This window comes from Monodon monoceros, unplaced genomic scaffold, assembly GCF_005190385.1.
Source record: "Monodon monoceros isolate NGI ecotype Baffin Bay Population unplaced genomic scaffold, NGI_Narwhal_1 Super_Scaffold_13, whole genome shotgun sequence".
Taxonomy (NCBI): Eukaryota; Metazoa; Chordata; class Mammalia; order Artiodactyla; family Monodontidae; genus Monodon; species Monodon monoceros.
Genome location: NW_021703769.1, coordinates 40286506 through 40314473, shown reverse-complemented (window position 1 = coordinate 40314473; position 27968 = coordinate 40286506). Strand labels below are relative to the sequence as shown.

The window sequence follows — 27968 nt, the reverse complement described above, 5'->3', positions numbered from 1 at the left end:
GAAAAAAATCACCTGGCCATGTAAGAAAAGACAATCGTTTGGCATCATGCGCCATGATGAAAGAAAGCAAAAACTGAGTGTCTGGAAAGAGGGGGATTTCTAAGACAGCCCCTTGTCCTCCATACAGCTTCAAATGGGTAACTGAACCCTAAATGCAAAACAGACACAATTTGAAAGAGAATTTGAAAAAAAAACATTTCAGGTGGTCTCTGATGATCTTCACAAAGCAGAATAAACACAGATGGGGAATAAATCTTTCCTCAAAATGTCACAGGTAGGGAAAGGAAAGCTTCAGAAGTTCTCAGGAAATTATATGGATTTCACAAATAATGTGTGATTAGAAATGGAGCAAACTCTAGATGGTTCTGAAAAATGAAGGAGCTAATGGGAAACACACCACCTAGACCGCAAACAGATTTGGAAGGGCACTGCCACAAATGTACTTAGGAAGTTACCTCTGCTTCACTTAGCTAACAGCAACAAAACAGAACAGAAGCGGAATTAATTTTTCTTCTCAAAATAAGAATGGCAATTCCCAATGGACAGATCATCCAAAATGAAAATAAATAAGGAAACACAAGCTTTAAATGATACATTAAACAAGATGGACTTAATTGGTATTTATAGGACATTCCATCCAAAAACAACAGAATACACATTCTTCTCAAGTGCTCATGGAACATTCTCCAGGATAGATCATATCTTGGGTCACAAATCAAGCCTTGGTAAATTTAAGAAAATTGAAATTGTGTCAAGTATCTTTTCTGACCACAATGCTATGAGACTAGATATCAATTACAGGAAAAAATCTGTAAGAAATACAAACATATGGAGGCTAAACAACACACTACTTAATAGCCAAGAGATCACTGAAGAAATCTAAGAGGAAGTCAAAAAATACCTAGACACAAATGACAATGGAAACATAATGACTCAAAACCTATGGGATGCAGCAAAAGCAGTTCTAAGAGAGAAGTTTATAGCTATACAAGCCTACCTTAAGAAACAAGAAACATCTCAAATAAACAACCTACCCTTACACCTAAAGCAATTAGAGAAAGAAGAACAAAAAACCCCAAAGTTAGCAGAAGGAAAGAAATCATAAAGATCAGATCAGAAATAAATGAAAAAGAAATGAAGGAAACAATAGCAAAGATCAATAAAACCAAAAGCTGGTTCTTTGAGAAGACAAACAAAATTGATAAACCATTAGCCAGACACATCAAGAAAAAAAGGGAGAAAACTCAAATCAATAGAATTAGAAATGAAAAAGGAGAAGTAAAAAGTGACACTACAGAAATACAGCGGATCATGAGAGATTACTAGAAGCAACTCTATGCCAATAAAATGGAAGAAATGGACAAATTCGTAGAAATGTACAACCTTCCGAGTCTGAACCAGGAAGAAATAGAAAATATGAACAGACCAATCACAAGCACTGAAATTGAAACTGTGATTAAAAATATTCCAACAAACAAAAGGCTAGGACCAGATGGCTTCACAGGCGAATTCTATCAAACATTTAGAGAGGAGCTAACACCTATCCTTCTCAAACTCTTCCAAAATATAGCAGAGGGAGGAACACTCCCAAACTCATTTTAGGAGGTGACGATCACAGTGATACCAAAACCAGACAAAGATGTCACAAAAAAAGAAAATTACAGGCCAATATCACTGATGAACATAGTTGCAAAAATCCTCAACAAAATACTAGCAAACAGAATCCAACAGCACATTAAAAGGATCATACACTATGATCAAGTGGGGTTTATCCCAGGAATACAAGGATTCTTCAATATACGCAAATCAATCAACGTGATACACCATATTAACAAATTGAAGGAGAAAAACCATACGATCATCTCAATAGATGCAGAGAAAGCTTTTGACAAAATTCAACACCCATTTATGATAAAAACCCTCCAGAAAGTAGGCATAGAGGGAACTTTCCTCAACAAAATAAAGGCCATATATGACAAACCCACAGCCAACATCGTCCTCAATGGTGAAAAACTGAAAGCATTTCCACTAAGATCAGGAACAAGACAAGGTTGCCTACTCTCACCATTATTACACAACATAGTTTTGGAATTTTTAGCCACAGCAATCAAAGAAATAAAAGGAATCCAAATTGGAAAAGAAGAAGTAACGCTGTCACTGTTTGCAGATGACATGATACTATATATAGAGAATCCTAAACATGCTACCAGAAAACTACTAGAGCTAATCAATGAATTTGGTAAAGTAGCAGGATACAAAATTAATGCACAGAAATCTCTGGCATTCCTATACACTAATGATGAAAAATCTGAAAGTGAAATCAAGAAAACGCTCCCATTTACCACTGCAACAAAAAGAATAAAATATCTAGGAATAAACCTACCTAAGGAGACAAAAGACCTGTATGCAGAAAATTATGACACTGATGAAAGAAATTAAAGATGATACAAATAGATGGAGAGATATACCATGTTCTTGGATTGGAAGAATCAACATTGTGAAAATGACTCTACTACCCAAAGCAATCTACAGATTCAATGCAATCCCTATCAAACTACCACTGGCATTTTTCACACAACTAGAATAAAAAATTTCACAATTTGTATGGAAACACAAAAGACCCCGAATAGCCAAAGCAATCTTGAGAGCGAAAAACGGAGCTGGAGGAATCAGGCTCCCTGACTTCAGACTATACTACAAAGCTACAGTAATCAAGACAGTACTGGCACAAAAACAGAAATACAGATCAACGGAACAGGATAGAAAGCCCAGAGATAAACCCATGCTCATATGGTCACCTTATCTTTGATAAAGGAGGCAAGAATATACAATGGAGAAAAGACAGCCTCTTCAATAAGTGGTGCTGGGCCAACTGGATAGCTACATATGAAAGAATGAGATTAGAACACTCCCTAACACCATACACAAAAATAAACTCTAAATGGATTAAAGACCTAAATGTAAGGCCAGACATCATCAAACTCTTAGATGAAAACATAGGCAGAACACTCTATGACATAAATCACAGCAAGATCCTTTTTGACCCACCTCCTAGAGAAATGGGAATCAAAACAAAAATAAACAAATGAGACCTAATGAAACTTCAAAGCTTTTGCACAGCAAAGGAAACTATAAACAAGACGAAAAGACAACCCTCAGAATGGGAGAAAATATTTGCAAATGAAGCAACTGAAAAAGGATTAATCTCCAAAATTTACAAGGAGCTCATGGAGCTCAATATCAAAAAAACAGACAACCCAATCCAAAAATAGGCAGAAGACATAAATAGACATTTCTCCAAAGAAAATATATAGATTGCCAACAAACACATGAAAGAATGCTCAACATCACTAATTATTAGAGAAATGCAAATCAAAACTACAATGAGGTATCACCTCACACCAGTCAGAACGGCCATCATCAAAAAATCTACAAACAATAAATGCTGGAGAGGGTGTGGAGAAAAGGGAACTCTCTTGCACTGTTGGTGGGAATGTAACTTGATACAGCCACTATGGCGAATAGTACTGAGGTTCCTTACAAAACTAAAAATAGAACTACCATATGACCCAGCAATCCCAGTACTGGGCATATACTCTGAGAAAATCATAATTCAACAAGAGTCATGTACCACAATGTTCACTGCAACTCTATTTACAACAGCCAGGACATGGAAGCAACCTAAGTGTCCATCAACAGATGAATGGATAAAGAAGATGTGGCACATATATACAATGGAATATTATTCAGCCATATAAAGAGACGAAATCGAGTTATTTGTAGTGAGGTGAATAGACCTAGAGTCTGTCATACAGAGTGAAGTAAGTCAGAAAGAGAAAAACAAATACCATATATGCTAACACATATATATGGAATCTAAAAAATTTTTTTAAAATGGTCTGAACAACCTAGGGGCAGGAGAGGAATAAAGACGCAGATGTAGAGAATGGACTTGAGGACATGAGGAGGGGGAAGGGTAAGCTGGGACGAAGTGAGAGAGTGGCATGGACATATATACACTACCAAATAGAAATAGAAATAGATAGCTAGTGGGAAGCAGCCGCATAGCACAGGGAGATCAGCTCGGTGCTTTGTGACCACCTAGAGGGGTGGGATAGGGAGGGTGGGAGGGAGACGCAAGAGGGAGGAGATATGGGGATATATGTGTATGTATAGCTGATTCACTCTGTTATACAGCAGAAACTAACACACCATTGTAAAGCAATTATACTCCAATAAAGATGTCAAAAAAGAAAAAAGAAAGAAAAATTCTTGGACTATCTCGTTTTACACGTCAGGCAAGGTGATTTTTCTTAACCCAGTGGTAAAGTGCTTTCCCTCTGCCAGCAATGACTTTCTCCCCAGATAGCTACGTGGCTCTCAGCTCAGGCATCAACTCCTCGGGGAGGCCTTCCCTGACCACCACGGAAAAGTAGTCCCCTCACTCCACTGTCCATTCTCTCAGAACTTTTTATTTTTCTCATAGCCCTTACCATCATCTGAGAGGCTTTGCTTTTACGTGCATGTGTTTATTTTCCGCCTCACTCTGCTGCAACCTAAGATCGAAGAGGACAGGACCTTGGCTATCTTCTTCACTGTAGTTTTCTACACTCTAGAAGAGCACTCAAGCCCAGAGAAAGCGTCAATAAACATAGATTGAATAAGTTAATGAGGTATGGGAAGTATTTCACAAGTAATAATACAATCTTATAGCTATATGTCTTACACTATTAAAAAGTGGTTCTGTGTCCACTCTTTAACAAACTTGCCTAAGGTAGATATGCCCACCCCCAGCTAATCATGGATGAGGAAACCCAGGCTCAGAGGGCTTGACCAAACAATTAGAATATCCTGGATTCAGGACTTCTCCTCGGACCTTCTACCTTGACAATTAGTATACTTGACCTAGAATCAATCTTTTATTCCATAGTGCAGAGCTTGGTCCCATCAATATTTTCAACTGGAAACACCTCTCATCAAGCCATGACGCGGTCTAATATTTAATCTTTGGGATTAGTGATTAATTGCAAGGATAGTTAATAAGTCTACCCACTTTTTATTTGAATCATATATGTTAGCAGGAACTCAAAGAACATTTTAGCACTGGAGGAAAATCTTCATTTAGCTCAGTGTCTGCTGCTTATTTCAATAAATGTATTCCGCTGTTCCTGCACATTAACTACCATGGCTCTGAGATTAACCTTTCCTGTTTGCTTGTGCCTGACCTCAAAGCAACCTAAATTACTCAAAGCAATTCTGATGGCTTTAATTTATGAGAACACCTTCAAATGTTCATCTTTTAAATCCTGCGCAACAGTAGCTCCTTTTTAATCTTAGCTGGTAACTCTGATGAGGCACGTCCAAAGGCTGATTACTCCCCCTGCGGTTAATGCCAGTGTCAACGCTAACTACTTATTCCACAGCGGGAATTGCCTTGGAGAGTCCATTTACATTATTTCTCAGAATTGATTTACACTGTTATTTCCTATTGATCACATAGGAAAAAGAAGGTATAGACAGTGTCCTCTGAAGGCCTGCTAAGATGTCAAATAGTGCAAGCCAAGTACATGCATTTATTCTACACTCAGCCAGTAATGCAACAATGTAAATACCTAGTTGCTTCCAAAATGTAGACGTTTTTAAAAGACATTATTTACTATTAGGATTTTTAGTTATTTCATCAGAAAGCTACTTGGGGATGGAATCTATGTTACCAAAATGAGTCAAATCAAAATGAAAAAAAATGAAAGAACATAATCTAAGTGTAGGTTATATGTGTACCATGTGGACAAATTAAGCCAATTGTGCCCCTGTGCTGTCTTACGGTGCTAGAATCTCTGAGCAAGCATCGTGCTGGGTGACAGGGTAACAGAGATGCTACCACAAGAGGCAGCAGTCCTAGCTCTGCAGATTTCTGGAATCATGTAGGCTTATCTGGAGTGTTCTCTTGGTTGGTTTCTGGCAGTGCAACTATGACAATGACAAAGACAATCCTTTCATTAATTCCTCTAGTAAATATGTACTGAAAGCCTCCAACTCTGAACTGGGTATTATGTTAGATCCTAAGGATTCTAGGGGTGAATGAGACTGATGTGACTTCTGCTCTCCTTAAACTGTTATCCTGTTTGAGAAGACAGGCCATAAACAAGTAAACAAACAAATATAGATACCATCACTAAGTGTGTAAATGCCACAAAGGAAAAGAAGAGCCTGTCAGAAGTCTCTTCAAAGAAAGCCCTAACCTGTGACCCAAAAGGATGCCTGTGTTATGCGCTGGGCGAGGAATCAAAAGGCAAGGGTTCTGCCCTGAGTTACACCACTGTGTAGGTCACGGTTCTCACACTGAAACATATGAGAGCTTGTCCAACCACAGAGTTTCTGATTCAGTAGGTCTGGGGTGGGGCACCAGAGTCTACATCTCTAACCAGTTCCCAGGAGACGCTGCTGCTGCTTCTCCAGGTAGCCCATTATGAGAACCTTCTGTCCTTCTCACTTTCCATGCTCATCATGAGGATCACTAAGGAGATAAACTATACAAAACCCCTTAATATAAATGAAAGGGGTGGTGACTACAAAGAAATAGATTCAGACAGAAATTAAATTCCTAAAGCACTTAAGGGAAATGAGCCAATCAGAGTTGATTTTAGGAGGAAAACTCTCATCTCTCTCTTCAGGAAGGAAGGTGCTTTTATGTTCTTCAAAAGCCATTTTTCTTTTGATGGAATGTAAGTCATTTAATTTTGGAAGGGGCTCATGAGGGCCCTCAGGTTTCCATCAGAGACTGGCAGTCACACTCTTAGCAGCATGCCCTCTCCACTGCCTTCACAATCAGACACCTGCTGGGGGAGCCACGGTGGCTGAAATCAGGTCGTGTTTTGCAGTGTTTTGCAGAGAACTAACTCAAAGCCATCTTATGAGTTACCTACTCTAGAAACTGAATCTCCTCAGGACTACAGGCTCCCTTTCAGTACATTGACTAACACCACTGGAGGAAGCAAGGAATAAAGATGTATTGCCTAATACTCTGGTGGTTTGAATTAACTGTCCCTTCAGGGACTTGACTTATTCATTTTCCAATTCTGACCCTGTTGAGAAAAATGACCATTTTTTTCCCAGGCATTTTTTTCCCCAAGGTGGTCTTATAATTTGAAAGATTTAAAAGGCTTCAGGTCATCCTCCCAAAGTGATGTTCTGTTGAGGCAACAGAAGCAAGGACTGTCCCAAGAAAGAGATGGCAGGTATTTTAATCTCACTTTTGTCAACAGTGATCTGAGTAAGTCACATACATTCATTAAAATTCAATAAATATTTAACCTCTATAAATCTCAGCTTCCTCCTTTATAAAAAGTAAGGATTGTCATAGACCAGTTGTTGGCAAACTTTTTCAGCAAATTTTCATTACTATCTGGCCAACTATCTGTTGGCCAGATAGTAATGTTTCCGGCTTGTGGCCATACAATTCTGGTTGCTACCATTCAATTCTGTCACGTCAAAGTAGCCATAGACAATATGTAAACAAATGGGCCCAGCTGCATTCTGATAAATTTTTATTTACAAAAACAGGCAGCAGGCCTGGCCAACACTTGCCATGGACTCTCTCCCTATCTCAGGAAAACTTACTTGGTCACTGCCGTGTCTCTAATACAGACTTAGTTTGCTATTGCGAGCAACAGGTTTAACCTCTCTGTACCTGAATTTCTCTCTGTGTTGGAAGAAAATATTGCCATGTCAGTTCCTCATAGAAATTTCAAAAGGACTAATGAGCTAATGTCTCAAAGTACTACGATTTCTTGATGAAGGGTACAAGAGAAGTACTAATTACTGTCAACAGTACCGTTTAAGCTACTATCATCTGATTATTATTGCACCTGGGAATAAAATCAGGATTCTGATTCCCACCGCTCTATGCTACTCAAACATGTTATGCTACGGTCTCTCACCCTAGAGTTTCCTTTCAAATGATTAATAAAAAACTGTGAGTTGGATGCTAGTATTACCCTTTGATGTCTTACAAAGATTAAATAGAAGGAATAAAAGAAACAGGTTCCACCATTTTATATACACAAATTTAACATATTTTCCACTTATCTTTGATGATTATTCAGCCCTAAAGACTAAAAGTGGAGCATTCTCAAGAAGTAGAATAGACATGTGAGCTATGCTGAAAGTCATTAAGTAAAGTTGATATGGCTTCTTATTTTTATTTGTTCACTTTTAGGAGAAGGTCCATTAAGAGTAAATTTCTTAAAATGATACAAATGAACTTATCTGCAAAACAGAAATAGACTCAGAGACATAGAAAACAAACTTATGGTTACCAAAGGGGAAAGGGCAGTAGGGTGGGGGGCAATAATAAACTAGGAGTTTGGGATTAACAGATAAACACTACTGTATATAAAATACACGACAAGGTCCTACCGTATAGCGCAGGGAACTACATTCAATATCTTGTAATACCCTATAATGGAAAAGAATCTGAAAAAGAATATATATATATATATATATATATATATATATATATATATAAAACTGAATAACTTTGCTGTACACCTGAAACTAAGGCAACATTGTAAATCAACTATATTTCAATTTGAAAAAAGAGTAAATTTCTTAGACAAGAGACTTTGGAATTAGATGTATGTTAAAATATGATTTAAAAAACACAATGGGGGACTTCCCTGGTGGCACAGTGGTTAAGAATCCACCTGCCAGTGCAGGGGACAGGGGTTCAAGCCCTGGTTGGGGAAGATCCCACATGACGCAGAGCAGCTAAGCCCATGTGCCACAACTACTGAGCCTGTGCTCTAGAGCCCGCAAGCCACAACTACTGAGCCCACATGCTGCAACTATTGAAGCCCGCGCACCTAGAGCCCATGCTCCGCAACAAGAGAAGCCACCGCAATGAGAAGCCTGTGCACCACAATGAAGAGTAGCCTCCGCTCGCCACAACTAGAGAAAGCCTGCACTCAGCAACGAAGACCCAATGCAGCCAAAAAATAAAATAAATAAAATTTTAAAAATAAACAAAAAACACAATGGACATCTATCACTGATTTCATAATTTCTTAGAAATATTAATATATGTTTTTTACATCCCCCCCACCAACAATTATAAACCAATCTCCACCTTTAACAACTAATTCATTTGATAGATATTTCTCTAGTATACATTATAAACAAGGGACTTCTAGAAAGGTGGAAAGTTTGCATATAGAACAATAAAATGTAGCAAGTAAAAAGGGCCCTCAGCACGTTAACATGCAGTTTTCTGGATTTTGAGGCAAAAGAAGGCACTTTTAGTTGAGTTGTTTTATGGCAGAAGTGATATCTGAGCTGAGTCTGGAAGACAAGTAGAAAGGAAGAAAGACAGAATTTTCTAGAAAGCCCCCAATACAGAGCCCATGTACAGACATGCCATTCTGAGCAATTCAGATCATATAAAAGGTAAGTAGCTCAAGACAGAACAGTAAATCATGGAAGGCCGAAGATAATCAGGTTAACAAGTGTGTGTTTGAGGAAAAACCCACTGAAGGATTTGGAGAGGAGTAGAGTTAGATTTTATTCATTCATTCAACAAATATTTTTTGAACCCCTGTTATGTGTCAAGTATTTTTCTAAGCATTTTTTTAAGTCATACATTTTTCTAGGTAGTTTTTACAACAATAAATGAAGAAGATGCAGGAAAAAAGCTCTGCCCTCATTCTGGTATGGGGAGACAGACAATAAACAAAATAAATAAGTAAATGATACTGTGTATTTGAATGTTAAATGCTATAGATAAGCAATTATAAATAAAGCAGAGGAGCAATTAAAAATAGGTTGGTTAGGATGACACCTGAGGGGACACCTGAGCAAGGATCTGAAGTACCGTAGGTGAGGCAGCAAACAACGCAGGTGTCTGGAAGACTAGAATTCCAGGCAGAGGGAACACTAATGCAAAGGTATTAAAGATCCAGCAAAGCAGTCCGTGTGAGTGAGGGAGAGGACAGAAGGAGGTAGAGGGGGTCACACGTCTAGAGCCTTGTGGACAATTACAGGGACTCTGGACTTAAGAATATTAATCTACAGGACTGGGCAGAGTGGAGTGAAGGAGGGAAAGAATGAGAAGTAGAAGCAACAGGCAAAAATCTATCTGCCAGGTGAAAATGTCTGAAACAATTCATTTGATCACTCATTCATTAATTCAGCACATATGCTAGATATTGACATTAGGATCATGACTGAGACAGACAAGCCTCACCCACATGAAGCTGACCCTCTGGTAGAATGATGAGAGCATGAAAAGAAACATTCAAAAGGTTGACAAGCTTCTAAAAATCCATAGAAATCTAAATTTTATTACGAATCCAAAAAAAAACCTAACATTGTAAAAGAGAACATACCAAAAGATCAAATTGTATAAACAGTCCTTAGTCCACTTTCTAAGTCATTTCTTTACCAATAGCCTTCAGTGAAGTATTGGCCAATATTCTTTCCACTCTTAAGATTACTTCTGAAAAGAATGATCGGCTATTCCACATCAAAAGACATCATTCAAAATATCCAAGCAGTGAAGAAACACTAAATCTTTGAGGCTTATCATTCCACTGATCATGATGAATCACAGAATACAGACTCTAAGTATAAGTAATTCAAATACAAGCATTTATGAATAAATTAATTTAGCAAGCATGAAAAAAGCAAAGACCAGTCCAAAATTACCAAGTTTGTCTGTAACCCAGACAACAGCATTTTCCAAACAAATTGCTGATGCGCGAAGATATTATCACTGGTGACTGGATGGCTGGCTTTAGTACCTTAGATGATAAAACCGCTGTCACAGAGGACAAATAGGAACTAGATTCTGCTGTCAAACTGTCATGGAATTATTCAATATGGAGGGGGAAAATGACCCAAACAGTATGTAATGAGCTCCCTTTTCATTCTCTCTCTACAAAAGCACATCTGTGGATTGTTAATGAGTCTGAAATGGATGAACCAAATTGATGAGAAAGAAAAAGAGCTCTCAGGGATAGGAAAAGGGAAAATGAACATACACAGTGTTTATAAAATATAATTTAAAATACAAGGCTTTGTGAAAGTACTGTGACACACTACAAAGTGGTATGCAAAATGTAAGCTATTATTACTCATTCCTTATTGCTTTCATTGCTTTTCTTTATGTTTTTAATATAAATCATTAATCTCATTAAGCACAGAGAAATACCAAGATCTAGTCACAAATACTCCATGTTTGTGACTTTCTTGAGGTGGCACTGCCATTCTAGTCTGGGAATTTCTATCCTGCTGGATGATTTTTTTTACTAGACGTGCCCTGTGGGCTGGTACACAGTGACTTGAATGTGTGTCATCTGATTCAGTATCTCAGCTCACACAGATTCTGTACTGAGTTCTGTGGATTGACTTTCCATGGCTAGAGTCCTTGTCACACAAAGACTCACTTGCCCCAGGCTGCCCAGGAAATCCAATTGTGGAATTTCTCAAGCACAGGTATAGACTGATCTTTGTACCTTAGTGCCTGGTGGTGTACAAGCCTTCAACAGCCCTGAACTGAGCTGAATGAGGATCAAAGGAAGCTCATACAAAGGGATGTCAAACAGGGGCAAGCGCATGAAACAAAATCACCGTGGTGTCAATCCATACAGCAAAGCCACCATTTTATTTGGTCATATTTAATGATTCTGAGGTTAGCTGTCTTCAGAAATTTCAGAGTTGAAACATTTTTGATTTGTGCTTTAATTCATAAGAAAGAAAGTAGTGAATCAATAGGAGACTAGGTTTAAGGACAGGCACCTTAAATCTGAAAATCATCAATAATCTGCTTGTCCTCAGGGTGGAATCTGTCAACTATTATATATCACTGAGGTAGTATGGTGGTAAGAAGGAAGAATGACCAATCTTGGTAAACATGGAGCCATATAATCCTGGAAAGGGAAACCACCTTTAACACTCAGCGCTTCTGAGTCAGAGGGAGAGGTGCTCTAAACACCATTACAAATACAAGGGACTTTATTTGACATAAATATATATTTAGTAGGACTGAGGGCCATTTGGCCCATGATTTAACTTTCACACAAGGTAAAAACACTAACAAGGAAAGAAAAATGAGAAGTCATTAAAGAAAAAATTAAACAGTATATAGTGGATATACTTTCACTAGCAACACACCATAAGGTATACAGAATGCAGTATTATAATGTTACAAAGAAAAATACCATTTTAATATATTACTGTTTACTAAAAATCTTCAAATGTAAGCATACTTTAAAATAGAACACACTATCTCTCCACTCACACATATCCATGAGAAATTCATTTTTATACAACCTGTCTATACAGAGCCCAAAGATTGTGTCATAAGTCACATATTCTCCACTACTAAAACAAAAAAAAAAAATCAGCTTCACTTTTACAAAAAAATGTATTCACAAGGAGGTATCATATAAAGCAGGTGAATGGAATAAACAACTAATTGGTTTCCCAATTTCCAATCAATGCATGACTTAATGGTGCAATGAAACTCTCTACCTCCACCCCCCAACCCCAGAAGATTATGTGATAAAAAAAATCTGTGCCTTTAACCAGCTTCTCTTTCAGTATTTTTACTCCACGTCACCCCAACCAGCTGGCTAAACGACTAAGCAACAAGGTCAATCAAATGCAATACTTCTCTCCATTCAAATATAATAGAAAATTTGACCATTCCACATTCAAAGAGCAAATACATTCTCACTCTGACAACCACATTCCAATGGCTTTTCTTGAAAGCCAAGTGTGACAGATGCCTCGGCTGTAATTGCCAATCAGCCTTTACATGGCAGCTGAAAACACAATACATCACTTTGATCTCCTTTGCTCTAAACACATCCACAATCAAGAAACCTGAACAAGGAATAAGAAATTGGCATCATTTCTAGAAGCTGTCACTCCACGGCACTTAAATACTATAAGGTATACTTTGCTCATATTTTTATTTCTCTGTTTCAGAGACCCTCTGTCAAAGATCCGAGCAAAAATCACCAACAATTAAACACTGCACATTTATATACGCGGAGTTGTATTTGGAAAACACATTTCATTACCATGTACAAAATCTTAATAAAAGTACATTCAATTAAATACCACTGCTACCACTTCCTCTTCCAGTTACCCACTTGAGGACTAAAACAAGGTAAGAGTGCTCATCTGATTTTGAAAGTGTTCAAAAGAGCTGTACTCACATTTTGCAGGCAGGTCATAGCCACACGTGATTTTTGCATGTCCAGTTTCACAGCCGTTCAGGTTACGACATTCAGCGACCAAACAGGGGCCAGCTGCTCTGTGAATACAGCCGTCCACTGGAGGAGAGAGAAGAAAGTTAGCCTATATTTGGCCTTTTGGAAATAAATGCAAAACTTGGGATCGGGAAAGAAAAGGAACTCAAGTTTTTCCTCTTAGAAATCACCGTAGTCCCATGGAAGAAAATCCATGGTATTCAATCCCTTAAACATGGTTTTCTTCTCTCTCTCTCTCTCTCTCCCTTTGGTTTGTGTGGTGAGCAGAAGCAGAAGGGTTACAGAAACCGTGTGCAGCTAAATGTTAAACAACAGGTTCTTTAGAGGTGGGGGAGCCCTGATTTGTAGCCTTTTCCAACTTCAGTTGGGTAAATATTTCCACCATGTCCATTTCAAGCTATCAACTCCATGTCACCTAACACAGAATTGGGAAGAAATGCTAACAATTCTATGTCCAAGGTGGTAACTGTTGCCTCTGACACACCACAGGTTATAGAAGAAAGAAACGTCGAGAAGCAAGTGAGAAAGTGGCTCTAGAACATCTGCAGTCACTGCAGAACTGAGAGTGAAGCTGTCAAAGTAAGAACGAGACCTCTAACTTCCTCAGCCCTCAGTGGCATGACACAAATGCAGTAGGTGTCTGCAGGGTATCTGACCGGGGGCTAAATGAGGGGTGAGGTTAGCTTAGGTCTTGAAAAACACCCGGAAGACCACCCTTCACTCACTTGACATGGATGAAAACAGAACCTCCTCTGCTCCTACTGCAGCTCTGCTAACCGAGCAGGCTCTGCCTCTCCCCAAAACAGGGTCTCATCAGCCCTCTGGCTCTCATCCCTGCCCCTACCTCATGTCTGCCCTTCACAGTGAGAATCACCTTTTGAAAATGCACACCTGATGCCACTGAAAATTAAAACTTTATTTGACTAGATTGGGGGTGAGCACACAGCTAGAGGGCTACAAGACTATATGCACATAATTTAGTAGTTACTGGACACAGTAGCCCTTGGACACAGAAGAAATGCAAGACTCTGAAACAAAGGGTTAGAAGACAGAAAGAGAGAGTAATAGTAATCTGGGCTGTGAAAACAGACCAAGATGGAAGAGAAGGGAAGATGGCGGAAGAGTAAGACGCGGAAATCACCTTCCTCCCCACAGATAACACCAGAAATACATCTACACGAGGAACAACTCCTACAGAACACCTACTGAACACTGGCAGAAGACCTCAGACCCACCAAAAGGCAAGAAACTCCCCACGTACCTGGGTAGGGCAAAGGAAAAAAGAAAAAACAGAGACAAAAGGATAAGGACGGGACCTGCACCAGTGGGAGGGAGCTGTGAAGGAGGAAAGTCTTCCACACAATAGGAAACCCCTTCGTGGGTGGAGACTGCGGGTGGCGGAGGGGGAAAGCTTCGGAGCCGCGGCGGAGAGCACAGCAACAGGGGTGCGGAGGGCAAAGCGGAGAGATTCCCGCACAGAGGATCGGTGCTGACCGGCACTCACCAGTCCGAGAGGCTTGTCTGCTCACCCGCTGGGGCGGGCGGGGCTGGGAGCTGAGGCTTGGGTTTCGGTCGGAGCGCCGGAAGAGGACTGGGGTTGGCGGCGTGAACACAGCCTGCAAGGGGTTAGTGCGCCACAGCTAGCCGGAAGGGAGTCCGGGGGAAAGTCTGGTCCTGCCGAAGAGGCAAGAGACGTTTTCTTCCCTCTTTGTTTCCTGGTGCGCGAGGAGAGGGAATTAAGAGCGCTGCTTAAAGGAGCTCCAGAGACGGGAGCGAGCCGCGGCTAAAAGCGCGGACCCCAGAGACGGGCATGAGACGCTAAGGCTGCTGCTGCTGCCACCAAGAGGCCTGTGTGCGAGCACAGGTCACTATCCACACCCCCGTTCCGGGGAGCCTGTGCAGCCGCCACTGCCAGGGTCCCGGGATCCAAGGACCACTTCCCGAGGAGAACACACGGCGTGCCTCAGGCTGCTTCAACGTCATGCCGGCCTCTGCCGCCGCAGGCCCGCCGCGCACTCCGTGCCCCTCCCTCCCCCCGGCCGGAGTGAGCCACAGCCCCCGAAGCAGCTGCTCCTATAACCCCGACCTGTCTGAGCAAAGAGCAGACGCCCTCCAGCGGCCACGCAGAGGCGGGGCCAAATCCAAAGCTGAGCCCCTGGGAGCTGAGAGAACAAAGAACAGAAAGGGAAATCTCTCCCAGCAGCCTCAGAAGCAGCGGATTAAAGCTGCACAATCAACTTGGTATACCCTGCATCTGTGGAATACCTGAACAGACAACTAATCATCCCAAATTGAGGAGGGGGACTTTGAGAGCAAGATTTATGATTTTTTCCCCTTTTCCTCTTTTTGTGAGTGTGTATGTGTATGCTTTTGTGTGAGGTTTTGTCTGTATAGCTTTGCTTCCACCATTTGTCCTAGGGTTCTATCTGTCCGTTTTTTTGTAAAAATTATTCTTTATTTTAATAACTTTATTACATTTTATCTTACTTTATTTTACTTTATCTTCTTTCTTTCTTTTTTCCTTCCTTCCCTCCTTACTTCCTCCCTCCCTCCCTTCTTTCTTTCTTTCTTTCTTTCTTCCTTTCTTCCTTTCTTCCTTCCTTTCCTTCTTTCTTCTTATACTAATTCTTTCTTTCTACTTTTTCTCCCTTTTATTCTGAGCCATGTGGATGAAAGGCTCTTGGTGCTGCAGCCAGGAGTCAGTGCTGTGCCTCTGAGGTGGGAGAGCCAACTTCAGGACACTGGTCCACAAGAGACCTCCCAGCTCCACATAATATCAAATGGCAAAAATCTCCCAGAGATCTCCATCTCAACACCAGCACCCAGCTTCACTCAACGACCAGCAAGCTACAGTGCTGGACAACCTATGCCAAACAACTAGCAAGACAGGAAAACAACCCCACCCATTAGCAGAGAGGCTCCCTAAAATCATAATAAGGCCACAGACACCCCAAAACACACCACCAGACGTGCACCTGCCCACCAGAAAGAAAAGATCCAGCCTCATCCACCAGAACAAAGGCACTAGTCCCCTCCATCAGGAAGCCTACACAAACCACTGAACCAACCTTAGCCACTGGGGACAGACACCAAAAACAACGGGAACTATGAACCTGCAGCCTGCAAAAAGGAGACCCCAAACACAGTAAGATAAGTAAAATGAGAAGACAGAAAAACACACAGCAGATGAAGGAGCAAGATAAAAACCCACCAGACCTAACAAATGAAGAGGAAATAGGCAGTCTACCTGAAAAAGAATTCAGAATAATGATAGTAAAGATGATCCAAAATCTTGGAAATAGAATAGAGAAAATGCAAGAAACATTTAACAAGGACCTAGAAGAACTAAAGATGAAACAAACAACAATTAACAACACAATAAATGAAATTAAAAATACTCTAGATGGGATCAATAGCAGAATAACTGAGGCAGAAGAACGGATAAGTGACCTGGAAGATAAAATAGTGGAAATAACTACTGCAGAGCAGAATAAAGAAAAAAGAATGAAAAGAACTGAGTACAGTCTCAGAGACCTCTGAGACAACATTAAACGCACCAACATTCAAATTATAGGGGTTCCAGAAGAAGAAGAGAAAAAGAAAGGGACTGAGAAAATATTTGAAGAGATTATAGTTGAAAACTTCCCTAATATGGGAAAGGAAATAGTTAATCAAGTCCAGGAAGCACAGAGAGTCCCATACAGGATAAATCCAAAGAGAAATACGCCAAGACACATATTAATCAAACTGTCAAAAATTTAATACAAAGAAAACATATTAAAAGCAGCAAGGGAAAAACAACAAATAACACACAAGAGAACCCCCATAACATTAAGAGCTGATCTTTCAGCAGAAACTCTGCAAGCCAGAAGGGAGTGGCAGGACATATTTAAAGTGATGAAAGGGAAAAACCTACAACCAAGATTACTCTACCCAGCAAGGATCTCATTCAGATTCAACAGAGAAATTGAAACCTTTGCAGACAAGCAAAAGCTAAGAGAATTCAGCACCACCAAACCAGCTTTACAACAAATGCTAAAGGAAATTCTCTAGGCAAGAAACACAAGAGAAGGAAAAGACCTACAGTAACGAACCCAAAACAATTTAGAAAATGGGAATAGGAACATACATATCGATAAGTACCTTAAATGTAAATGGATTAAATGCTCCCACCAAAAGACACAGACTGGCTGAATGGATACAAAAACAAGACCCATATATATGCTGTCTACAAGAGACCCACTTCACACCTAGAGACACATACAGACTGAAAGTAAGGGATGGAAAAAGATATTCCATGCAAATGGAAACCAAAAGAAACCTGAAGTAGCAATTCTCATATCAGACAAAATAGACTTTAAAATAAAGACTATTAGAAGAGACAAAGAAAGACACTACATAATCAAGGGATCGATCCAAGAAGAAGATATAACAATTGTAAATATTTATGCACCCAACATAGGAGCACCTCAATACATAAGGCAAATACTAACAGCCATAAAAGGGGAAATAGACAGTAACACATTCATAGTAGGGGACTTTAACACCCCACTTTCACCAATGGACAGATCATCCAAAATGAAAATAAATAAGGAAACACAAGTTTTAAATGATACATTAACAAGATGGACTTAATTGATATTTATAGGACATTGCATCCAAAAACAACAGAATACACATTTTTCTCAAGTGCTCATGGAACATTCTCCAGGATAGATCATATCTTGGGTCACAAATCAAGCCTTGGTAAATTTAAGAGAATTGAAATTGTATCAAGTTTCTTTTCCCACCACAACACTAAGAGACTAGATTACAATTACAGGAAAAGATCTGTAAAAAATACAAACACATGGAGGCTAAACAATACACTACTCAATAACGAAGTGATCACTGAAGAAATCAAAAAGGAAATCAAAAAATACCTAGAAACAAATGACAATGGAGACACGATGACCCAAAACCTATGGGATGCAGCAAAAGCAGTTCTAAGAGGGAAGTTTATAGCAATACAATCCTACCTTAAGAAACAGGAAACATCTCGAATAAGCAACCTAACCTTGAACCTAAAGCAATTAGAGAAAGAAGAACAAAAAAACCCCAAAGTTAGCAGAAGGAAAGAAATCATAAAAATCAGATCAGAAATAAATGAAAAAGAAATGAAGGAAATGTAGCAAAGATCAATAAAATAAAACCTGGTTCTTTGAGAAGATAAACAAAATTGATAAACCATTAGCCGGACTTATCAAGAAAAAAAGGGAGAAGACTCAAATCAATAGAATTAGAAATGAAAAAGTAGAAGTAACAACTGACACTGCAGAAATACAAAAGATCATGAGAGATTACTACAAGCAACTATATGCCAATAAAATGGACAACTTGGAAGAAATGGACAAATTCTTAGAAATGCACAACCTGCCAAGACTGAATCAGGAAGAAATAGAAAATATGAACAGACCAATCACAAGAACTGAAATGGAAACTGTGATTAAAAATCTTCCAACAAACAAAAGCCCAGGACCAGATGGCTTCACAGGTGAATTCTATCAAACATTTACAGAAGAGCTAACACCTATCCTCAAACTCTTCCAAAATATAGCAGAGGGAGGAGCACTCCCAAACTCATTCTACGAGGCCACCATTACCCTGATACCAAAACCAGAGAAGGATGTCACAAAGAAAGAAAACTACAGGCCAATATCACTGATGAACACAGATGCAAAAATCCTCAACAAAATACTAGCAAACAAAATCCAACAGCACATTAAAAGGATCATACACCATTATCAAGTGGGGTTTATTCCAGGAATGCAAGGATTCTTCAATATACGCAAATCAATCAGTGTGATACACCATATTAACAAATTGAAGGAGAAAAACCATACGATCATCTCAATAGATGCAGAGAAAGCTTTTGACAAATTTCAACACCCATTTATGATAAAACCCTGCAAAAAGTAGGCATAGAGAGAACATTCCTCAACATAATAAAGGCCATATATGACAAACCCACAGCCAACATCATCCTCAATGGTGAAAAACTGAAACCATTTCCAGTAAAATCAGGAACAAGACAAGGTTGCCCACTCTCACCACTCTTATTCAACATAGTTTTGGAAGTTTTAGCCACAGCAATCAAAGAAATAAAAGGAATCCAAATTGGAAAAGAAGAAGTAACGCTGTCACTGTTTGCAGATGACATGATACTATATATAGAGAATCCTAAACATGCTACCAGAAAACTACTAGAGCTAATCAATGAATTTGGTAAAGTAGCAGGATACAAAATTAATGCACAGAAATCTCTGGCATTCCTATACACTAATGATGAAACATCTGAAAGTGAAATCAAGAAAACACTCCCATTTACCACTGCAACAAAAAGAATAAAATATCTAGGAATAAACCTACCTAAGGAGACAAAAGACCTGTATGCAGAAAATTATGACACTGGTGAAAGAAATTAAAGATGATACAAATGGATGGAGAGATATACCATGTTCTTGGATTGGAAGAATCAACATTGTGAAAATGACTCTACTACCCAAAGCAATCTACAGATTCAATGCAATCCCTATCAAACTACCACTGGCATTTTTCACAGAACTAGAACAAAAAATTTCACAATTTGTATGGAAACACAAAAGACCCCGAATAGCCAAAGCAATCTTGAGAACGAAAAACAGAGCTGGAGGAATCAGGCTCCCTGACTTCAGTCTATACTACAAAGCTACAGTAATCAAGACAGTATGGTACTGGCACAAAAACAGAAAGATAGATCAATGGAACAGGATAGAAAGCCCAGAGATAAACGCACGCTCATATGGTCACCTTATCTTTGATAAAGGAGGCAGGAATGTACAGTGGAGAAAGGACAGCCTCTTCCATAAGTGGTGCTGGGAAAACTGGACAGGTACATGTAAAAGTATGAGATTAGATCACTCCCTAACACCATACACAAAAATAAGCTCAAAATGGATTAAGGACCTAAATGTAAGGCCAGAAACTATTAAACTCTTAGAGGAAAACATAGGCAGAACACTCTATGACATAAATCACAGCAAGATCCTTTTTGACCCACCTCCTAGAGAAATGGAAATCAAAACAAAAATAAACAAATGGGACCTAATGAAACTTCAAAGCTTTTCCACAGCAAAGGAAACCATAAACAGGACCAAAAGACAACCCTCAGAATTGGAGAAAATATTTGCAAATGAAGCAACTGACAAAGGATTAATCTCCAAAATTTATAAGCAGCTCATGCAGCTCAATAACAAAAAAACAGACAACCCAATCCAAAAATGGGCAGAAGAAATAAAGACATTTCTCCAAAAAAGATATGCATACTGCCAACAAACACATGAAAGAATGCTCAACATCATTAATCATTAGAGAAATGCAAATCAAAACCACAATGAGATATCATCTCACACCACTCAGCATAGCCATCATCAAAAAATCTACAAACAATTAATGCTGGAGAGGGTGTGGAGAAAAGGGAACACTCTTGCACTGCTGGTGGGAATGTGAATTGGTACAGCCACTATGGAGCACAGTATGGAGGTTCTTTAAAAAACTACAAATAGAACTACCATATGACCCAGCAATCCCACTACTGGGCATATACCCTGAGAAAACCATAATTCAAAAAGAGTCATGTACCAAAATGTTCATTGAAGCTCTATTTACAATAGCCCGAAGATGGAAACAACCTAAGTGTACATCATCGGGTGAATGGATAAAGAAGATGTGGCACATATATACAATGGAATATTACTCAGCTATAAAAAGAAACGAAATTGAGCTGTTTGTAATGAGGTGGATAGACCTAGAATCTGTCATACAGAGTGAAGTAAGTCAGAAAGAGAAACACTAATACCATATGCTAACACATATATACGGAATTTAAGAAAAAAAAATGTCATGAAGAACCTAGGTGTAAGACAGGAATAAAAACACAGACCTACTAGAGCATGGACTTGAGGATATGGGGAAGGGGAAGGGTAAGCTGTGACAAAGCAAGAGAGAGGCATGGACATATATACACTACCAAACGTAAAATAGATAGCTAGTTGGAAGCAGCCGCATAGCACAGGGAGATCAGCTCGGTGCTTTGTGACCGCCTGGAGGGGTGGGATAGGGAGGGTGGGAGGGAGGGAGACGCAAGAGGGAAGATATATGGGAACATATGTATATGTATAACTGATTCACTTTGTTATAAAGCAGAAACTAGCACACCATTGTAAAGCAATTATACTCCAATAAAGATGTAAAAAAAAAAAAAAAAAGAAAACAGACCAAGGTATATTAGCGGTCTGAAGACCCCCCCCACAGTCCACAACACCATGTAATTGATCACTGTTTTATTATTATTATTAATAATTTTGTGAGAAAGCTGGATAATGAGCGGGAAGTTGTCACTGAGGGACATGTAACCTGTCTAATGGCCTCTGCTACCACCAACTGGCGTGGAAACATCACTTTTGGCTGAACAAGTTTCCTAGGGAAACAAGCTCATCTGGGCTTTACTACATCACCATTTGCATACCTGTAAAGTTTGAGAATAAACCTGGGCCTCAAAGACCCTCACAACAAAATGAATTCATTCCAGACTACTCTAGACTACAGTATTTCCGAAAACCTAAGTTGAAATCCAGACTCTACCTTTACCAGCCATACGCTGCTCAAGACCCAGTTTCCTTAGAAATTATTGTCAATAATGGCTGTACTAACAGGGTTATGCATGGAATCTGAATAGTATAATGCCTGAGAAGCACCAGCAAAGTGTTTAATACAATGGTATGTGCCCCACTGGTGGTAGTTATTATCTTAAACTCCTTAGATGAAAGTTTTGTGTAAATTTTAACGTAACTATTTTTCTTATATAAAAATGAAAAATATAGAGAAGCAGGAAGAATATGAAAACTAACATTTGCCCTCCCACCTAGAGAATTCTTCAAGATTCTGATGTTCACTCTTTTACTGGTTATACACATACACACTGACACATATAATTTTTCTCTTACAAAAATGATTGATAAATTTTGTTCACTCTTTCACAGAGCAATTTTACTTTGTGAACTATTACGTAGTTGTTAAAAAGAACAGGGCAATTTTATATGTAAATAGAGTCAGTACTAAATATGAAAAGATTTCTAAGTGAAATGCCAGGTTTAAAATATATATAATATATATGTATATATATTATATATATTTTTTATATAGAGTCACAATTTTGTTTACAGTTATATACATACACACTCACACACATATACATGTATGTGTACTGGAAAGATAGGCACCAAAACATAAAAAGTGATTATAGGATGGGACACAGAAGGTGAAACTGTTAAGAAAAAAAATTAGGTCCTAATTTCTCTATGTTTAAATTTTTTTACAAGAGCATCAAGAAGAGTATTTTAAAGTGAATATTTTTTTCTTGGCAAAGAGATCATTAGTTTGAAATGGATAACTAAAATAGGATTTGATAGCATGCTTAATCATGTGCTGTTAAATATTGTCTGAATTATTTAGATTGCAGCCTAATGCAGTTTGTAAATATCTGATTTTCAAAATCTTCATGGTTATACCAGCATTCACGACTGCATTAGGGCAATGAAAGTCTAGCTGAAGTTATTTAATAATAATGACTACAGCTTAAATGTACTGAGTGCATCCATGTGCCAGCCACTGTACTGAGGACGACCGTATAAGGTACACACTAATTTTATAATCTCCATTTTATAGGAGTTTAGAAGAGGTTAGTAACTTGCCTACATTCACAAAATATTGGCAATGTGATTTCAAAACCCCAGGCCTGTCTAATGGAGCATCCATACTCTTAACTGCTATAGCTCACTGCCTTTGGGACTTGAATCCAGGCAGCCTCACCTCAATTCTTGCATGTGGCATGTTGAACCACTATATTACATTACTTTTTAATTCCCATCAATTCTGTCTATGAGTTATAATGTACATGCAATCAATCAAATGCACAGATTTTAAGTGCAGTTTTGATGAGTTTTAACAAATGTATATACTCATGTAGCAATGATGCCAATAAAGATACAGTGTCTCCATCAACCCAAAAAGTTCTTCTGTACCCTTTCCATCCAATTTCCCCTCGCACCACCCAGAGGGAGCCCATGTTCCGAGTTCAGCCACCTGAGCTAAGTTTTGCCTATTATATAATCTCAAACTTCATATAAGAGATGGAGGATGGGGCTAGCTTCTTTTGCTCAGCATACTTTTTGAGATTCACCTGTGTTGTTGCATGTATTAATATAGTACTTCATTCCTTTTCATTCCTGAGTAATATTCCATTATTGAATATACCATAATTTCTTTATCCATTCATCTGTGAATGGATATTGGAGTATTTATATTGTTAGCTATTATGAATAAATCTTCACATTTATACAAATCCTTTTGTGGCCATATGTTTTCATTTCCATCGGACAAACACCTATGAGTAAAATTGCTGGGTTGGTATATGTTTTCCTTTTTAAAGAACTAACATACAGTTTTCCCAAGTGATTATACCAATTTACATGTACCCCCAGCAACGTATGAGGGTTCAAATTTTAGCAGTCCTTTGGTGTTGTCAGCCTATTTAATTTTAGCAATCCTAATAGACATAAAGAGGTATCTCGTGATTTCAATTTGCATTTCCCTGGTGATTAATGGTGTTAAGTGTCTTGCCAAGTGATTATTGGCCATTTATATGCATTCTTTTTGGAAGTGTCTTTCCATGTCTTTTGCTAATTTTTATTGTCTTTTTTATTACTGAGTTATGTTAAATGTACTATTAGTTCCATAGAATTTTTTAAAATTTCAGATATTTTTATTTTTTCAGTTCTTGTGATTTTCATTCGGTTCTTCTTCTTACAGTTTTCATATCACTCCTGAAATTTCCCATCTCTTAACCCATTATATCCATCTTTTCATGTAAATGCATTAACAGATTTCACATAGTAATTTTAAAGTCCCCCATCTGCTAATTTCAATATTTAGGTTAGCTATGAATCTGTTTATATTGATTGATTTTCATATGACTCTGGGTCACATTTTCTCGTTTCTTTGCATGTCTAATAATTGCTGATGGCATATGAACATTGTGAATATGTTGGGGAGGCTTTAGATTTTATGTTCTTTCTCCAAATGGTATTGAAATTTATCCCAGCAGGTAGTTAAATGACTGCCAGGTAATAAGGAGGCTTAGTTTTAGGTTTTGTTAAGGCTGGTCTATTTCAGTTTTCCCCTTAGTCCTTGGATGTGGTCTTTACTCCTAAAGCATGGACCTTTGGGGGTTTCAGTGGAAATCCCAAGTTGTTTGGCAACTCCCTCTAATCCGCGGGAGTAAAATTCTAAACTCTATATCCCTACAGTGAAAAGATGATGAATGCTCTGTGCGGTGCGTTCAGGCTTCCAGCTTTTGTTTTCTTCCTCGTCTCCGTGGAGTCTTTCCCTGCACAAGCACAGCTCAAGGCTTAGCCAAGGATTAAAGAGGTATTTATTTATAGATTTGGGGGTTCCCCCTCTGTGACTGTCCCTGTTCTGGAGTCCTTATCTCAATTCCTAGTCATTCTGACAAATCTGATTCAGTTCTATGATTCCTAGAGCCAATAAACCTGTTGCTTTTGGTTTGAGCTCCATCAGCCAAGTGCCAGGTAGGGTAGAAGGAGCCCTCCGGGTCAAAGCTATTTAAATGTAGATTTCACCCAGTATGGTTTCCTTCTTTCAGAGGATTGCCTGCTTTTAGTTGCTCTCTAGTGCCAGTAAATACTTTTTGTTATTGCTTTTGTATTTTGCCAAGAATCTGTATATACTGTTGGTGGGATGGCTAGTCTGATACAAGCTGTCATTATCAGAAGCTGGAAGTGTACACATTTTTGATTGGTTAAAACATGATCTCATATGATTTCACAGCTATATTTGTGGCCCTTTGGAAGAAAATGTATGAGAGAAAACGTCAGTGGTAATATCAATTGTATCAATTCTGTGCTTAAAAGTATTGTTATGTCTTTGAAAGACAAAAAAAAAAAGACTATATATGCACAAACTCAATATGAGAGTTTAAAATTCTGTAATCTATTATCAATTGTTTTGCTAGACTTATTTTCCTAAAATGAAAATCTGATTTTATTACTTCCCTACTAAAGTAATATTTGCCATTCCCCATATTCACATTACAAAACCCTTAATTCCAAATTATGGTCTTTTAGGCCCTTCACAAATGTGGTTCCAATTTGCCCTCCCCACCTCATATCACTCCATTCTTTCTCCTCACACATCTGATCTGGCCACATCTAAATACTCACAATCCCCTAAACACACCATGATTTCTTTGCAAAGTACTCTCTACCAAGGATATCTAGCTACGCCTCCCCTTTCCTTTTCTGCCGAGCAAGGTCCTTCTCATTTTTCAACTTCCAGTTCAAATGTTTTCTCCTCTAAAAAACTATTCACAACCTTTATAGGACACAGTAGTGTCTCTTTATGTTCCCACAATATTCTGGTTTATACACTAATTCCATACTTATAAATTGTTTTATAGCTATTACATAAATAGCAGAATGTGTGTCTCCTCGCTTGGTCTATCAGCTCCTTGAAGGCACAGGAGGTAGCTTATTCTCTTGCAGATCCCCAGCTATCTCAGTAACTGACATTTTGTATGTGTTTAATACAATTGAATTAAATGCAATTAAATCTGAGAGGAAAAGCAGTCTAGCTTTTTTAAAAAATAATACTGAAGAAGTGGTTAGGCTACTTTAAAAAAAGAATCAGAAGTTAAAAAGTAATTACACAGCCACAGGTTATAGTCACAATTCTAATGATGAGCTTCTATATTAGAAGTGTTAACAATTCACAGAATCTGAAAATTCATCCACTTCTTGCAGGTCTGGTGCAGCCTGCTGGAAAAAGTGCTCCTTTAGTTTCACTTAGGGTCAGCCTGAAAAGGTAGCAAGCTCAATAGTGGCCGATGCGAGATTCAACACAGTAGCACTTTTTCCATCTCCCCCACCCCAGGGTGAGAGGAGATGGAGGACCAATAGTCAACATTCATGCTGACACACAATGTATTCGCTCCAACCCAAAATGTCTAAACCTAATTACAATTAAAAAAAAAAAAAGTCCAAGATCAAAAGTCTGAAAGTTGAACACAATTTTCCAGAGAGATAAGACTATCTTTGCCTCTTGGCCTACCAAATATATATCCTACAGGCAAAAAGAAAACTACAGTCCTTAAATACATGGGTCACCAAAGCCCATTTATTATTTTTTTTCCTGGGCATATAGCTAGACAGCACTTTCTAGCCTCCCTTCTAGTTATGTGTTGCCATGAGATTGTGTTCTGTTTAAAGGAGTAAAGTGATGTAACTACTTCTATTCCAATCCCTAAAATCCCTGCACACACCCTCCGCCTGGTCTGCCTGTTGTCTGCAGGCTGGATGCAGAGGCTCCAGGGCAAGACTCCAATGCCCCAGGAGACGGTACAGCAACCACATGGCAAGTGCTTGAATCCCTAAATGATTCTGTGGAGCAGAGTTCCACCCCATCCCCACTTCAGATTTTACTACTAGAACGAACATGTTATCTGGGCCATGTTCATTTCCTTCTGTATGCCCATTATCATGCTGGACTCTCAGGTCTCAGTGAACCAAAGCCAGCCTGTCCCATTAACTCAAATAGTTGTTCCTCCTACTTTGTGATCAAAACCAGACTAGTAGAAGATAAAGGCTGAGGACTGCCTCAAAACTGCCCGTGGTATGGTCAGCTAGGAGTGGAGTGAACACTGAGGTCACCCACAGGGCTGCTCTTCATCAGGACTCCAAGGGGTCTGGCTGCAGCTTCTTCCAAAGACCAGGCTTTCTGCTGTACTGACACACCTGTCACTTACCATCCTGACAGCCAGGCCAGAATGCTTGCAGGCAGATGGTTAACTATGGCAAGGGCCTTTAATTCCCAGCATATTTCCTCCAGTAACCTAACAAAGGCTAAATTCAGAAGACCTAAGCCTATTAATTAGGCCATCTTAGCTAAGTTTTCTTACACTATAGCCTAGAGAACTAGACCATCTGAGGGTGGGGTAGAAAGATGGATTTCAGCTGTGCTTGGGGGAAATTATTTTTCACTTTTGTCAATTTTACCTTGTTGTTTAGACTTTGGGAATGTTTTGTAGGATAGTCTTATCCCACTATTTAAATAGCTAAAATAAAGTCAAAAGAGATGGGACATGAAACTACATCAATTTTTCTGACCTAGGATTTATTTTACCCATGGATTCCAAGCCACCTCTCTGGCATTCCTCAGGTAAAGCTCCCCATTTTACACACAAATGAACAAACTGATGCTGACAATAGGGGAGGAAAAAGAGAGCCATAAAGCACTGAATAGGAATCCATCAGATACGGTGGACTAGTGAATGTAACAGCTAGCAAAAAAAAAAAGAACCAGGAAAGAGTTCTAAATACATGTTTTAAAAAATACTAAAAGCACAATTTAGTGAAATCCAGTTATTTTAGAAATTGGCCCTATGAGGTCTCTCCCCTGTCTTACAAAGACAATTTTCTAAACAGTGTTTAGCAAGGGGGATTCTGAAGTTCTTAGATCTGCACATATTCATTTAATCTTCTTCTGTAAATAAAAGACAGTAACTTAATCTAAAAGCTGCCACACAAATCATATTAGCCTGAA

The 27968-nt window shown here is 38.8% G+C and overlaps 1 protein-coding gene across 5 annotated transcripts in view; it reads right to left on the bottom strand.

The window, feature by feature from the left end:
* Positions 1 to 27968, bottom strand: part of MACROD2 (mono-ADP ribosylhydrolase 2) — a 1974865-nt gene that overhangs the window by 1321594 nt on the left and 625303 nt on the right. For all 5 annotated transcript variants that reach the window (XM_029221509.1, XM_029221512.1, XM_029221511.1 and 2 more), the window contains exon 5: positions 13221 to 13337. In XM_029221509.1, coding sequence (XP_029077342.1) covers positions 13221 to 13337 — 117 coding nt within the window. The remainder of the gene's footprint in view (positions 1 to 13220; positions 13338 to 27968) is intronic.